At 40.8% G+C, this 16,508-nt stretch overlaps 1 protein-coding gene across 5 annotated transcripts in view; it reads left to right on the plus strand.

Annotated features, from left to right (window-relative positions):
• DGKI (diacylglycerol kinase iota) overlaps positions 1–16,508 on the plus strand; it is a 440,859-nt gene that overhangs the window by 242,446 nt on the left and 181,905 nt on the right. For all 5 annotated transcript variants that reach the window (XM_032304023.1, XM_032304024.1, XM_032304025.1 and 2 more), the window contains 3 exons: positions 6,994–7,107; positions 8,518–8,655; positions 11,617–11,695. In XM_032304023.1, coding sequence (XP_032159914.1) covers positions 6,994–7,107; positions 8,518–8,655; positions 11,617–11,695 — 331 coding nt within the window. The remainder of the gene's footprint in view (positions 1–6,993; positions 7,108–8,517; positions 8,656–11,616; positions 11,696–16,508) is intronic.

Below are 16,508 nucleotides of genomic sequence, written 5' to 3' on the forward strand. Positions count from 1 at the left end.
CTACTTAGCCTGTCTTTTCTATCTTCCTTTCTTTAAATATACCATAATTAATAGGTACTCCGCAAGGCTAGATATTACTCTTTTATGTTCTAGGTAGTTTTTCCTCTTAGGGACCGTATCGATGTTCCTGGCTTCCGTTTTCCTTCCTTCCACATAACTCACAAATCACTAGACATTTATACTCGGGTCCCTTGCAACAGGCATGCCCCAAAGGAAAGTAGCAGATTTACCCGAGGGTCAGTGCCTACTTTTGTACTAATTCTTTTCTCAACAGTAATCTCTGTAGTTTAATCACTCAGAATCAAGACTTGGCTTATCTTGTACCTTATATGCAACCAGGTTTTATTTTATTTCTTTACTTGGCTAAAATAGATGTGTTGTGGAAGAGGCCTGGAGTTTATGAAATGTTTTTCTAGATAAGTGATTGATATTTTTAATCTGGTTCGTTTAGAATATGAAACTTTTAATTTTGAGGAGGGGCAGAGTCTCTGTAAAGGTGAGGCCTCCTGATGGATTTATGAAGAAAGCTTGATGGCTTGAGGCAAGTGAAGAACAATTTCTGAGAGTATCAGGCATACGTGTGACATAAGGCATCCAGCCTTTACTCGGTGAGCGTATCAATCACGGGGGAAGCTGTCAGAATTCTGTCAGCACAGTGACAGGGTCCCAGGGAGATTCAGGAATGGATTTTTTTTTTTTTTTGACTGATTAATAGGAGGCTGTGTTAACCCTTAACTGCATTAGTTTGTGCACAAATTATTATTTCATATATAGATGTCTTGTGTTAATTTGGAAACAAGGTTTTGGCTCCGCTGCTGCTTTGTGTCACTCTGCTTCCTTGCACTTTTTAAAAAAAATTTTTTTAAAGATTTTATATATTTAGAGATCACAAGTAGGCAGAGCAGCAGGCAGAGAGAGAGAGGAGAAAGCAGGCTCCCTGCTGAGCAGAGAGCCCGATGCGGGGCTCGATTCCAGGACCCTGAGATCATGACCTGAGCCGAAGGCAGAGTCTTTAACTCACTGAGCCACCCAGGTGCCCCTACTTGCACTTTTAAATAACCCATCTCCCAGCTCTGCTCTTGTCAGCAGAAGAGCTGGTTGGGTGCCTATGTTTCTGTGGCTTCCAAAAAGAAACAAGGTTTCTTACCATCCTTTGAGACCTTCTAAGTCTGCAGAGGGATACGCCAGGTTCCCTAAGGGTCTTCATGGTCGCAGCATTGTAATAGTATAGACTGTTGTTCTTCAAGAGAATAACGATACAAACCACATTTTCAAGTTTTCTAGAAGTTACTTCAAGTCAGAAGCAGGGAAAATTAATTTTATAATACATTTTATTGAACCTCAGATATCCACAAGATTGTCATTTCAACATGCGATCATGGAAAAATCACTAATGAGATCATTTCTGTTCAATGTGTGCTGTCTTCAAAATGCGGCGTATATTTCTCCATCCCGCACCTCCAGTTTGTATCAGACACATTCCAGTGCTCAGTTGCCACATGTGGTCAGTGGAGGCGCAGTGAACAGTGCAGGTGTGGTCTCTTTGGAACTGGTTAGCACAGCCCCAGGGCGGCCGCATGGTTGCAGTTATTGGATGGGCTCATCTCACCTTCGATCTCTAGGCTGGAAGGAAACTCCCCTAACTCAGGAATGATCTCAGACTTTCATGTTTATAAACGAGCTGCTTTTTGGGGTCATGCGGCAGTTGTGTATTCTTTCCCATCCTTCGCCACGTCTCTGCCTATCCAGCTCCACATAGCTTAAATATTGGAGGGCATGTGGGCCAAGACCCCAGAGGCACACATACCCGCCCCTTCCTGTGTGATGTGATCCCTACCTATCTGGTTCCTGACCTTGGTAATGGGGCTGGATCTGCTGGTCCGCCCTTGACCGTGTGAACGTCTTTCCAAAGGCCTGGAATTAAACGATCGGGCCATCCACTTCATGTTTTATTGCTTGATCACTTGTCTTCCCCAGATGAGGATACACCCCAAACAAGAGGCTCCTCCGTGCCCTGACTTACTGCAGCCGCAGCAGGGAAGAAAGTGTATTTCCCTTGAACTGACAGTGGCAAGCCCACCATTCCGAGCCCCTTTCCTCCCAAAGCCTCAGCTTATCTCTATCTCTTCACCCGCCTCCCCATCTCTCCCCCCTTCTATCTGGATTTCTTTAGGGCTGACTTTAAAAACATTTAACACGCGAGTACTTGTAAGCTATGAAGTACAAACATAAAATATCAAAAGGAAGATTCGTGGTGTACACATCTGAGAGGGCGATTTGAACTTAAGTGCTGCCTTGATGGTCTTTCAGGTCAGAAATGTTGGCCTTGTTCCCTTTTGATCTCTCACTATGTCCATCTTCACTTTTCGCCAGCCTAGAAGGCAATGCAATGTGTGCCGGGTCTGGTCAAAGAAAGTGCCGATTCGCTGTTCTCCCAGCCCCTCAGCCGGCTCTAATGTTAGTACATCGCAGAAGGACGATGGTGCTCCGCATGTGCCGGGCCCACAGCGGGTGACGCCTAGGGTACCCCATGCACCGCACCGGGCGTGGCTGCGCTCCCCAGCTGCGGGCAGCCCTCACCGCTGGCTGCTCTGCTCAGGGACAAAGCCCAGGAGCCTGGCCTTCCATATGCGGCAGCCCTGCCCTTCCTGACACAAAGGCAGGACAGAACATTGCAAACTGGGAAATGATTTCACCCAGTCTGGATCGTTTTCTTCAGTTGTGGTGGAAAATATGCCGAGTGCTATGTTTTGCGGTTAATTACATCTAACTGAAGGGGTCCGGGATGACTGGTGGAGACAATTTGGGGAAAGCCTAACAAACAATCCCGGCCACGCACCCGAAGCCCAGATTCCCTGAAGGAGCGGTTCTGGGTAAGGGAGAGGCTGTGGTAACAGCCTTGTCCCTGAAGATCTTTTATAGAGTTTTGCTTTTTAAGGACAGATATAGATTATTAAGAACTGTCTCCCGCTTTTGTGGTTTTTTTTTTTTTTTTTTTTACATTCTCTCTCTCTCTCTGTAACACTTTTCTGCTTTAGCACAGCTTGGGTTTTCTGCGTTGGATAGTCTCTGGAAAACTTTGGATTGATGGCAGTCAGAGGTGGCATTGATTTGTGACCCTGCGGTTCAGTTTTAAGTGGAGAGACAGAAGGAGGGCATTTTGCTTCTGGGAAAAGGAAGTAAAAAGGAAAAAAAATAAAGCTTAATCGTAGCAGCTAATGTTAATTAAGCATTTCCTTATGTGAGGCAGATGCTACGTAATGTTTACATGTCATTTAGCTGGTAACAAAACCCTAAGAGTCTTGGGAACTTGGAAAGATTGAGTGGCTTACCTAAACTTGCCCAGCCAATGTGTGATGGGCTCCGTTTTCCCCTTTAGCCCTACATTTTGTGGCCTTCTGAGGAAGCCGGTTTGGGGTCATACATCTCTTGGGTGCGAAAAACTATTAAGGATGGTACAAAGCCATGATACAGACCCCCCTCTGCCAAAGAACTATTGTTAGTCCAACACTGATGGACTTGAGAGAATTTCATGACCTATCTTGACTCTGAAAGGCAGGTGACATCTGGTGACTCCAGGGCTATGTGATGATGGAACCCTAAACCTCCCTGATTGTTTTCAGGGGAAAAATAGAATATTTGGCCATTGGACAAAGAAGGTAGGATGTATCTATGCAGTTCTTAAATCAGTTGTTAAGAAAGGGGATGATCCTTTCCTTCAAATCAGTTATACATTTTCCTTTTCTGCTTGGGCCAGGTGTGAGAGAAAGAGAAAGAGGGAGGGTGAGAAGTCCACGTGTCCTAAGGGCTCCCGCCTGTCCGAGGAACCAGATAGCACAGGATCACATGGATTCTTGGCGACTTTGAGAGAACAGGAGCCCCTTCAGAAGGTCTGAATGAAGGCTATATCCTGATGAAAGGATTATTAGAAGATACCCATCAATTTGTGGACATTACGGGACACTCATTTCAGTCTCATTCGAAAAGTGTTTTTGTTTCATGTGCTGTGGACTAACCCCTACCTTCCCGTCCATCTTGGTATTAGCCTTCTTCCTGCAGTTGCAATTTTTCTTTGCAGGCTTCTCTCCAGAGGAAGTTACTTTATCGTGTTCTTGCCTTTCCCTTTACTTTGTCTCCCTCCTTTGACTCTTCCTTCCTAGTTGTTTGTATGGTTTCCAACGCTCTTGAGACGCGAGCAGGTTTCCTGGTGGTGACTCAGGCACCCAGCCTGGGGAGATGTCCTGTGTTGGAGGTCTGCCAGTGAGCCGGTGGGAAGGTGGGCCCACCACTTACAGGCTTTCTCCTTCCAGCCTCCATGCGTCTCCACTGTCTTTGGGTGATGGCCTCAAGCAGGGCTCCTTCACACCCTTTTCCAGAGGGAGCTTCTTCATACATGGCCTCCTGCCAGGAGGGGTGACCTCTTACTCCCTATGATCAGACAGAAGCTAAACTCCTGGCTTCATTGGCCTGCCATTTTGTGTTTGGTTTGCTTCTGGTCCCTGAAGATGTATTTTTCTTGTCATTGTGCCTAGAATGCAGTGGGCATTGGAAATGTGACCACATGACATTTTCTTTACCAGGAAAAGAGACTGTTTTCACCTGAGCATTTAAAAAAAAAAAAAATGTGTAACTTAAATCTACCTGAAAGAAAGTAGACTGACTTGTGAGTACAATTCGCAAGGGGCAACCTGAGTGTTCACCTCTCGGAGAAAGTTCTAAAGAGACAGGGGTTGTTGGATTCAATTTCCACTGTGTTCTGTTGCATCTCCGAGAGGCTCTGGGTCTGTGCAGGGCTGTTTGCATCTGTCGTCGGTGATCCCTGATGCTGGGATTGCTGTTTCCCCGTCTTGTTTCGTAGAGGGGAGCTACCTACTGCGTGCAGCCTGTGCTCTCAGCGGCACGGGGATGGGCACAGGCATCAGAACTCGTTAGCATCTGACCCACACTTCGACAGCAAGCTTTGTTACTACCGTCTGTAGAAGGACTAGGAACACGGGGTCAGAATCTAAGGAGTCATCCACAAGAGATTTGCCTGGTTTGAGGGAATGGAGGGATTTCCGGGTTCTTCTTTACTCTGGAGTTTTAGTCCCTCATATTGGGAGACCATGGTGATATGCCCTTCTAGAAGGTAAACACAATTTTAGGCTTCTTGATGGACAGTCAAGTTTTACATCCTGGGATGAAATATTGGGATAGAGAAAGGATGGAGTCTCTAGAAGCAATCAAGAGACCTGATAAGATTCCTATGCTGACACTCCTCGTTGCTTAACCTTGAGCCAATTACATGACCTCTTTGCACCTCATTTATTAATAAATCTGCAAATTAACTGAATTTGATCGAGTAATTTCTAAGACTTCTCCATCACTCCAAAGATTTCAAAAGTACAAAAGCCACTGTCTCCAGCACAGTCAGGCCATATCCTGGCCATATTCCAGAACAGAATTTAGGTCTTTATTTAAAGGCTCCCTGCACCACAGTGGTTAAGAGGTTAGCGGCGGTGTTTGGCGTACCTGATTTTGAGATGCCAGTTGTATTGTATAAATGATATGATATTCAGGAAGTCATTGAATCTTCCAAATTTTGGCTTCTGCATCTATCAAATGGAGATGAGAATCATTCCTACCTTACAGAATTGTTTTGAACTTTAATAATATGGTTACAGAGCTTTGCTCAGGAATCAGCAATGGTAGGTCCCTCTTTTTATTCACTATAAGCTCCCTGAGAGCAGCCATCTGCCTTACTTACCTTAGCCCAGCTCATTCGTCTTATTTCATTTGCTTAGTTCTGTGTTTTGTATGTAGTAGTGTTCAATAAATGTACTGTCAAAGTATAATTTTCAAAATAATTTGAATAGGACTCACACAAATATAGAATAAATACATGTCAAATTTAGTTAGCTCTTTAATGAAGAAACCAGCAAGACAATAAAGTTGATTTATTGGAGAAGTAGAGGGAAAGGATTATGTAGTTATACCAAAATAATTTTTCTAAATTTGAGACATAATTGGTTTATGGCCTTTTAGGGGAATAAGACCAAATCTTCAACATAATCTTTTATTATCAACATTCATATCTCCACAGGACAAACGTTCCTGTTAACCTACAGTCATAAAGTTCTTAGGCCTGTGAAACACTATTTTAGTATGACATTGTGAGAATATGCAACTTTCTTTTTGCTATTTCCGGGTTTGGAGTAATTATTCTAAATAGTTATGAGACCAAGCCTAAAGTATTGTTTATCTTAGAAAAAGATTAAATGGGAATATGATTCTAGTATGTAAGTATCCATTTTCTAACTAAACTTGTAATAAGTACTAGGACCAACCATAATTATGTTTTCATGATGTTTCATTAAAAAGAATATAGGGATATTTAGGAAAATGCTACTAATTTCTACGATGATGTTTTGGAGGGTAAGTATTTAATGAGTGCTTATATGGACCACATCGAGGGCTTTATATACATTTGAGTTAAATCTGTAAACAGTCTTGTGAGGTAGGCATTATCTCCATTTTGAAAATCAGATAAATAAATCTTAGTGAGGTTAGATAATTTAATCAAGATTATGTAGCCGATATGAGCCAGAATTGAAATTCAGTCTGACTCTGAGTCTCGTATTGTCTCCAGTGCCTGTGTTATAAACCTCCCTAAAAATTTTAAACTGTTCTAAATTTTAAGGTAGATTCTAAGTTAAACATACAGATGATTGGGTCTGGTTCTGCTTCTAAGACAGCACATACGAACAGTCCTTCTCCTTTTAAGAGACTCGCCATTTTAAAACCGTTTCAGATAAGTAGTCTGTTTCCTGGCCACTAGATTCAAATATATATGTTTTAAAGAAAAGTCACGCCATTTCATTTGCTTTTTAAAGCTTTCTTCTCTATTGCTTCTCAGCCTTTTGGCTCAGAGCCAGTGTAAAGCTTTCGTCTCAGGTTGTCTTTGTCACTTACCTATCTTTCTTATACCCCTTCTGGCCCCCACAATGTCTGTAGGTGGGCTGGATCCTTTCTATTCTGGATGAACTACAGCTGAGCCCTCAGCCTCCCGTCGGGGTCCTTCCTCTGGGGACTGGGAACGACCTGGCCCGAACTCTCAACTGGGGAGGGGTAAGAACTGCCCTCAGGGGCTGCCCATGCTGTCAGGTAGGAGAGACCGTGAAGCCGCAGATGTTCTAATGGAAGGGGGCTATGCTACCGCTGTTCAAAGAATAAGTTAGAATTGAGAATCAGCACCCACGCATCGTGATTTCATCTGGGACCTCCTTCAGTTTAAATTTAGAACCATCTAGAGAAGGAAGTGGGGTATAAAGATGGGGGTTAATACATAGGCCTAGGGCTTCTTGAGGTATCCATTGAAAGGTGGTTGGGGGGGTTGGCCTCAAGTCTTCATGTGAAGACCTGACTTGATCTTGACCCTTAGCCCTGGCCAGAATAGCAAATCTGGTTCAGATTACAATCCCCGCTTTGGGAGAGTTACAGATTTGGGGGAGGATTTGTTTTTCTGGTCGGTGTCATCATGGCTCTTTTGTCCAGGTGGCCAGCTGTCCTTTCCACCAGAGAGCCGACTTCAGGCAAGCTTAATGGAAGAAGTTTACCTGTTACTAACCAGTCATTTTATTAATTTTTTTTTTTTTTTACAGAGTTAAGATAGCAAGAAGGCACACCTTGCTAACATAGGCAGCCCCACCAGCTTTTCATCTACTCATAAGAGAGGTTGGGCTAGGCTCCATGAAAATTATCATCAGATCTTAGCAGATAACAATTTGACCTTTGTGTGAATTAACCTCGCTTGGGTGATAATTATCTTCAGATATTAGCAGATACTCATTTGGTTATTGGGTGAATTAACCTCCTACAGGTCTTTTTCATTTTTTTCAAGTGGGCATAGTAGAAATAATAACAATACAGTAGTTGCTTCCTGTAAATAGGTTGATCGCTGTTAACATTTTTCATCCACATCAGTGACTTGAGTATCCTTAATATTCACGCTGCAGTAACACATGCTCAGGGAGTACGTGGTTGCCTAAGAGGGCTGTGCCTCAGACAGACTCGCCTTAGGCCATGCAAGGAACTGTGTCCCACTACAGGGTTAGGGAGAGGTGAAGAGGTGGTAACGGAAAAAATCATCTATTCTGTGCCACCTTGATTCTTTTCCTCCTTTTCCATACACAGTTTTTCTGTGTATCTCTCAGATGCCTCTAGTGGCACGTTGGGGACTCCTGTTTTCATTTTGACAGAAGTGACCCTCCAGCATGGCCTCCAGATGTCTACCTGTGACTCTTGGTCCTTGGTACTGGCAAAAATTACTCCCCACCTCAAACCAGTTAGAGCAGTATTGCACTACGCATGTTACTGGTGACTCTTGTCTTAGAGTCTAAGTACTTCAAGGGAACCCAGCCTTGCTAATTGCAAAACAAACAGGGAACTATAGCAGAAGAACTCTTGCTTGCAGGAAATGGCTTTGGTTACACTGTTCGTTGCTCTAGGTGGCAATGGGTATATTCTTTGATTCTTTAGGGCTACACTGATGAACCTGTCTCTAAGATCCTTTGCCAAGTAGAAGATGGGACAATAGTACAGCTAGATCGTTGGAACCTCCATGTGGAAAGAAACCCAGACTTGCCTCCAGAAGAACTTGAAGATGGCGTCTGTAAGGTGAGAGAGTTCTTTCTTCCCCAGAAGGGAAGCCTCGAACATGTACCTGAGTCACAGGAAGTGCAGTTCTGGCTGGAGAGGCATATGGTGATTCCTTCCTATGACATCACAGGAATTGATGTTTGAGTTTATGGCTACTAGGCCTCTAGGGTCACACTTTTCCATGATTCTGCCTCACAGACCTCTAAAGACTGAGATTTCCAATCTGCCTCCAGAGCTCAGGGAGCTGTTCTCCATCCTCAGCTTCCACACCAGAAAGAATGTGTTCATTTTCTAATCTGTCAGGCGTTGCAAACCCATGACTTATTAGAAGGTGAAAACTATGGGTGTTCTGAAGCTTTAAGCATGTGGTCTTTCAATGGAAAGATAACCTCCTGAGATTTGTAGTCTCCTATTAAATCTCTCTTATGTGAAGCATGTATGAAGTAAGTCAGCTTCATCACTTGGTTGGGACTTGAAGATCCCCAAGTAAATATTTTCACTTAGTATTTTTCCTTCAGTGACTGAACTTTCATTTCCACCCAAGACAAACCAAGAGACACAGTAGTACATATGTTAATGCACAGCCCTAGGAGAACATTTGGTTCTAAGTTCTGGCCTCGATTTCAGATAAATCTGACACATTGCCAAATAGTCACTTCCTGCATAATACCTTCCACTTTTCTTTGGTGATAGTGTTTTCAAAGTTGGGCACAAGAACCTCCATGTGCAAGTTATGGGGCCCAGTCTCCATTGACTCTGATCAAGTAAATGCAGGGTTAAGGCCCTGGATCTGTACTTCCAGTGGCGTCCCTGCTTTATTGGATTATGCCATTGGTTGAGCTTACATGTCATAGGCATTTCCACTTTAAAATAAATTGAACCAGATATCCTTTTAAACCAAACCAAAACCTAGTCACTCGGTAGCACCGTGATCCTGACCAAGGGTGATAAACACTCAAGTTTATTATTTGGCTAAAATAGGTTAAAGTATGTTTTATCTTGTCCTCACGTTTTTTCTCCTAAGCCATGATCCAGAAATTGTGAGGTTTCTAATAGATACCATGACTGCTTCATACATTTGCATTCCTAAGTCACAGTGTTGTTTGAAACTGCAGTTATCACCTTGGGATACGATACTTCTTTCTGATGTGTTCGACTTACAGAAACTGGGTAGGATAGAGCCAAAGTGAAAAGAATTATACCATATGGAAATTTTAAGGTCCTTTCCCCACCAAGACTAGAATGCTTAGGCCCTCAGTCAAAATCTCTATTTAAGTCTCCACCTGACAGCTTACAAAATGGAAAGACTCCTTGGTACGGCCAGAGAACACTAATCCAGATAATTAAGGGTTTTGAAAAACTGGATTTTTGAGGAGATATGTAGGAAATTGGGGCAATTTTTCCTGGAAAATATGAATATGAACTTAATAATGGAATAAATTGGGATATTATTTAGGGGATGGTGACCAGATGTTCTCCTAAAGCTATTGGTGAATGCTAAGACATGGGTTAGAATTGTAGCCAAGAAAGCATAAATGGTAGGGACGAATATATCTGTGCTTTTGGCAAGATCACCAGCCCTTGCTGTTGTTACTAAGGCTTGGTATTTTGTTTAAGTGCAGGAACTAGACATTCTCAAATATGAAGCCAGGAGAATGAGACAAGATTTTGGCATTGTTCTGTGTTTAGTTTCTCCCCTGCTCTCCAGCCAGTTGTAGACATTTCTAAGGGGACTGATTTGACCTCCAAATTTGTGATAAGCTCTGACTCAGGGCCTTTCATGGGCGGTTCATTCTTTATTTCTATTGGGTATGAAGCCATCTGTTTTCTTTCCTTCTGTATTAATATCTGTCTTCCTGTTACGCTCCCTCTCATTCCATTTATCTCTTAATGCGATAAGGTCCTCACTCTAATCAAACAAAGTTTTACTGGTCAAGGGGCATAAGAAACCCTGTAATAAACTTACTTTTGAAATCTTAAGGGTTAAACACTTACTTCTAACAGAAGAGAAGTATATCTCTATCTGGAGGCTAAATCTGATAATTATCTGGAAACATTCTCCAAGCTGAGATGCTTCTCTCTTTGGTCTAACATTTACCTTCCACTCTGAGTTGCGGAAGGGAAAGTAGAAGAGCCACCGTTTTCTTTCTAGCATTTTCCATGTGCTTTCTCATTGTTCTAACATGGAAGCCTTAAAAGCACATAAGTTTTCCAGTTCTGTTGAAGGATTTTAGGTTGCATAGTCCTCTCCTTTACTAAGCTTGCAGTGGTAACAACCAGGGACCCAGAGGACTCTAGGTAGATTTGTGTGTGTACCCACATCTGTGTCTACGTATTTCATGGTCATATTAGAGATAAAAGGTCTGACAGACTAAATTGACATCTGAATAATATTGATAAATATGTCTATACACATAGATTTTATTTTCCATATACATCAGGGGTAGCTAAATGTTTCCCACTGCCTTGTTGCTTATGACTTATGTCAAAAGGGATTTTAAAAAATGGAAGTGGAAACATATTAAATATTATTTATTTAAAGTTGCAGTATTAATATGCTGGCCGTAAATTCTCAATAAGTTTATCCACGGATTAGCTTACACATGACCCTTCCATTCGGATTGACTTTCTGAGTTTGCTTAGTGAGTCATTCTTTGTAGTTATTGGGGCTGTGCTTCCCCTCAGCTTAATTGGGCTCTCTTATTTAATATCCACAAGAAGAGTTCCCATTTAATAATTTGTATCTGCATTGCTTGTTTCCTATACTACTTAAAATTCTTGGGAGTGTTATTTGATTTGAGCTTTCACTAATGAATTAAAAAACCCCTTGTTCCTCATATGCAAACACCTTCTCCCTCCGGTTGTGACTTCTCTCTTTCCCAGGGACTGCCCTGGAGACAGGTGTCTGTCATTAGACTTTATTTTACTCTTTCTGCCTGGTCACGCACCACTTCACCTGTACTTTGTTCATCATTGCAGCTTCCTCTGAATGTTTTCAATAATTACTTCAGCCTCGGATTCGATGCCCACGTCACACTGGAGTTCCATGAATCCAGAGGTGAGGACAACGTCCCATTTCCATCTCCCAGGGAGGAAGTTTCCAGCAGGTGTTTTGCATGTTCCCTTCTGTTTGTATATCACTTAAATATTGACAGTGTGCGTCAGTGTTGTTCATTTTAACTTTCATGATGACCCTGGGAGCTAGAATAAGAGAGGAACTTGTTACAGATCGGACCCTGAGACCTAGTTGTTTAGGGTCTCAGAGATGTAAAGGACAACACAGATGGATAGTCCAGGTCTCAGACCGCTGATTTTTAAGTTTGATTCGAAACTTTGGGGTTAGTGAACCACTAGGAAGAGATAAAGCTTCTTTCATTCAAATCATTAGGATATTCACAGCTTGTTGAACCACCGATTGTTAACATTTTATAAACCAGGGCCATTGAAATCTGGCAGCAAAAACATACAAGTCCTCCCTATGTGTGAGAAAGAGATAGCAGTCACCTTAAGGAACAGTAGGGGAGCTGATCAGTGTTGAGGTGGAAAGAAAGGCTGGTGATTGGATTGGTGACAGAGGTGCTGGGAATGCCTGCTGGACAAGCTAGAGGGACAAATGAGAACCGGTGGTAATTTCAAGGGCTGGAAGAGATGGAGACAAGATTAGGGAACAAAATTATTTTCGAAAGAGAAATAAGATGAAATAATGGCATGTGGTTAAATACTTCATCAGAAAATTTCTTATGCCATTCAGAGCTGAGAAAGTTGAGGATTTGGGCTTATGTTTGGAAGCCCCAAACGTCCGTGCTCACGCTCATTCCCTGGTGTTTCTTCATCTCTCGAAATCTCTTATTAATGTAACTACATATATCTGTGTCTTTGCCTGTATCTACATCTGTACCTAGTCTCATGGGAATAAGTTAATATATAACCAAAATCATGCTGGGCAGTAGGTTAGTGAGTGTGTTGTGAGATAAAACACATACGTGAGAGGATTATTTTACTTCTTTTCCTCCAGATTCTTCAAGAGAGTCAGTGGTTTTAACTCCTAGAATTTGAAATACAGAGACCTAAAAGAATTCAAATGTTCACATTCTACTAATAACCCAGAGGAAATTCTGATAACACTCTTACGCAACAAAGGTCAAGAGTGGAGTAGTAGGATTAAGGGCGTTAGAATACAAACTGTAAGTGAAGTCCAAACCTGTAATTCTTTTACTGAGATCAGCAGTTTTGGTAGGCTTTGCCTTCCTGCTCTCATGAGGCTTTGAGAGTCAAATGCCTGTCAATTAAAAACAACACTCAGCATAATACTCTTCATCTCCATCCGTGTTGGCGTAAATTGTATCTACCATGTAAATCCGTGTCCTGGGTAATTGAATTTAAATGAAAAAAAAAAAAGTAAGGTAAAATAAAATAAAATAAAAGTGATGATGATCAAAGAGAAAGCCAGAGTTTGACTTTTCTTTCTGAAAGTTTGGTTGGAAACAGAACCACAGATATCACATACCCAGATCCGAAACACTACTACCTCCCATCCCCCTGTCATAGACAGCTCTTGGAGATAGATGCTCAGGGAGTCCTACTGTAGGGCCCACATTTATAGTCTGTTGGTCTCCCTATACTTAAGGAGACTTAATTTTGGGAAGTAAATGAAGATTACTTTCCTCATTTCTTAACCCATTTTTTTCCCCTCATATTCTTCAGGAGACTCTGGTTTTGGGCTTCTTAGCAAAATCTTTCAGTTTCTTAGCAATACTTACAATTATCACCAATGCATGAATCTTCCAAAATAGACATCCTGGCATGAAAAGAGACCTAAATGAGTACGTGGCAGACAATGAGTTCATTCACGGGAGCCTAATATTTTGTCTAATTAATCTGACAATTTTCTAATGATACATTTCCTTGTACTGTGATGAAACTTTTGTGTCTCAGAGTGAAGGAAGCAGGGAGAGATATCAAGAGAGAAAGACCAGGCTTAGAAGAGAATTCTTGAAGGAAAGTGATTTTTTTTTTTTTAAGTGGGACTACTTCTTCATTTGAGAAAGGAATATGCAAACTGTGGTGTATACGTGTGTGTGTGTGTGTGTGTGTATGCGTGTGTATACATAGTTTAATGTGTGTGTGATTATAAAACATTTGGTTAAAAGATTCAAAGACTAGTCTTTTAATAGGTTATTGTTGGGGCTTAGTGTAAGTGCCTTTGAGGAAAACCAGCCACTGGAGAGCTGATACAGGAGAATTGTTTCCTGAGATATTCTGCAGTATTCATGAAGATGGTATAGAAATAAATATCGACAAAATGTTGAAGTCAGGTTTAGTTGATAACCTTATACCAGAAGTGTGGACTTATTAATACCTGTTAATCTATTGACTTTTCATTAATTAAAAATCATTAATTTATGCTGAAAATTATAATTACCCAAGTTTTTTTTTTTTTTTTTGCTTTTACTATTTTCTGTTTATTTGAATTTTCTTCACATTTTTACCTGGATAATCAAGAAATCTCAGGCTCTCCTACAAAAGGAAAAGAAAAATAACATAGCTGCCTTTTCAATAGGGGCAGACTTACTTATTTCTTTTGATATTAAGTGGCTATTCTCAAGCCAAAAACACCAATAGCTGAGACTTCAAACTGTTCTCAAATGTAGACACTCAGTGTGAGACTTCATGACAAAACTTGTATCATTTGCCATGAAATACCAGAAGAGTGACTCAAAGCCTCATGAGAGCCATTATAAAAAAAAAAAATGAGCTTGGATAGAATAACCTATTAGGTATTAATAAAAGGGGAGAGAGAGAGAGAGAGTGAGTGTGTGTGTGTATGTGTACGTACTTGGGATTTATGCTCATCTATCTACATGAAATGGGTAATAAATATAAATCTTACTAAGGCAGAATCTCTGAAAATGTAATTGCAGAAGCAATTTTTGGCATAGACGTGAAACAGCCCATCAAACACAGGGGATAATTAAAGGCATTTGAGATAGTTTATTGGCGGTATTACTGTTTAAACACTTTTAGAATCACCAGTAAAAAATCAAGCAAGGAGTAAAGACATTCTTAACATTTTGATTGACTTTGTATAAAAAGAATGCAAACATTTGAATAATCTGGGTTTCTATATTTGATCAGAAAGTTTGTTTAGTTCATTTGATTGGAAAATAGAAATGCTTTCTTCTTATTAAAGTGGCTAAATCATGCTTGGTTGAGCTTTTGCTTATATATCAGAAAGTGCAGTCTTTCGGAAGAGGGTTTGGAGATGTAACAGAATTGGCCATTTAATTTTTAGCTGGAGTCTTGCCCAGAACGTTAATAACTATCGCGTTATGACAGTGCTTGAGCAAGTACATTGAAAATATTCCCATCCATTAATGTATAGACATGTTAACAATGATTATGGTCATCAGATAGCAAAGTTAGGTCTCACTTTGCCAGCTATATGAATTAGATTGTCATTTTTTTTGGACGTGAAGGATATTAAGCATGTCAAACTTTTAGCCTTAGATTGGATACTTAAATTTTACTGCCTCTCTGAAATTACTTATTCAGAGGAGTTGAACCTTACGCGACAAGGTCAGAGAAATACAATTATGACTCTAAAGGAGGCAGTATTTAAATTTGATTTAAAATTTACTATTTTCACTGGATATACAAAAACATGCAGATGAGCATGTTTCTGAGGATTATGAATGTTTCATGATTCATATGGAGAATGAACAGATTTCTTTAAAAAGACATTTCAGTAGCTTGCTAAATTTCATCAAAGGACGCACTATCAGTCTTATGTCTAGGTACTGAGACTCAAGCATGATTTGCCCTTGTGAAAGTCTTTTTATGGTCCAGGGTTCTCTGTCTGTAACCTCCTTTTCATTTTGAATCTCTGCATGGCACCTACCTTCATTCGAGATTCAAGTGTACCTGCCTCTGGAACCCTTTTGATCATTTCTTTTATGTGTGACTCTCACTTCACCTGCTATAGGCATCTGTGTAGGGCATATACAAAATGATGTTTCCCTTTGCTTTTCAAATCTATCTCCTCCACTCTAAAACTCATGTGGGCAAAAGATCATATCTTCCTGTAGTCCCTGTGCCAAGCCCATAGCTATCTCAATAAGTATTCATTACTATAATGGAAAGTGTAATTAGAGGAGAGGCCCCATATATAATATAAAAGATAACAGTAGAAAGGACCATATAGTAGGGATAAGATTAGTTGTATAGGCAGTAAATAATATAGGAATTTGGCAGGGAAAATGTATCAGGGGAAAATTTACAGACAGGGTAAGAGGGAGCTGAGAGATAAAGGAGGAGTGCGAAATATGTAGTTTAGAAGTTAAGTGGGTAAGGGCATTTCAGACAGCGAAGTACAGAGGGACCAATGAGCTTGTGATAAAATGGGATGACCAATTAATACATAGTGAAAGAGGTTTGCAGCCATGTTGAAGAACGGATAATGTTGATAAAACTATTTGTCCTTCATGGGAGATGATGTTGGAAGACAAGATTTTTTTTTGGATATATGCCATTTGAATTGAAGGTGGCATTGTGATTGTAGGTATAGATTTGGGGATCATTTATGTATCTATAACTGAAGTCTTAAGATTGGGTACATATCTAATGTAGGGAATATGGAAAATGTGAGTTTTGTGCAGTTCAAATTGCTTATTGAGTTTTATAAACATAGAGTTGAACTTGTATTTATGAATACTTCCTCTAATATGCCAGACCAATTACAGACAAAAGTAGGGTCTAGGATCTTATTCTGATGGCACAGATGTTATTGTGTTGTACATAAAAATAGGATTAATATATTAAACCAGTGGAATGGAAAATACCCAGAACCTTATTATCATCATAACTGGATTACA

This window comes from Mustela erminea, chromosome 11 (assembly GCF_009829155.1).
Source record: "Mustela erminea isolate mMusErm1 chromosome 11, mMusErm1.Pri, whole genome shotgun sequence".
Taxonomy (NCBI): Eukaryota; Metazoa; Chordata; class Mammalia; order Carnivora; family Mustelidae; genus Mustela; species Mustela erminea.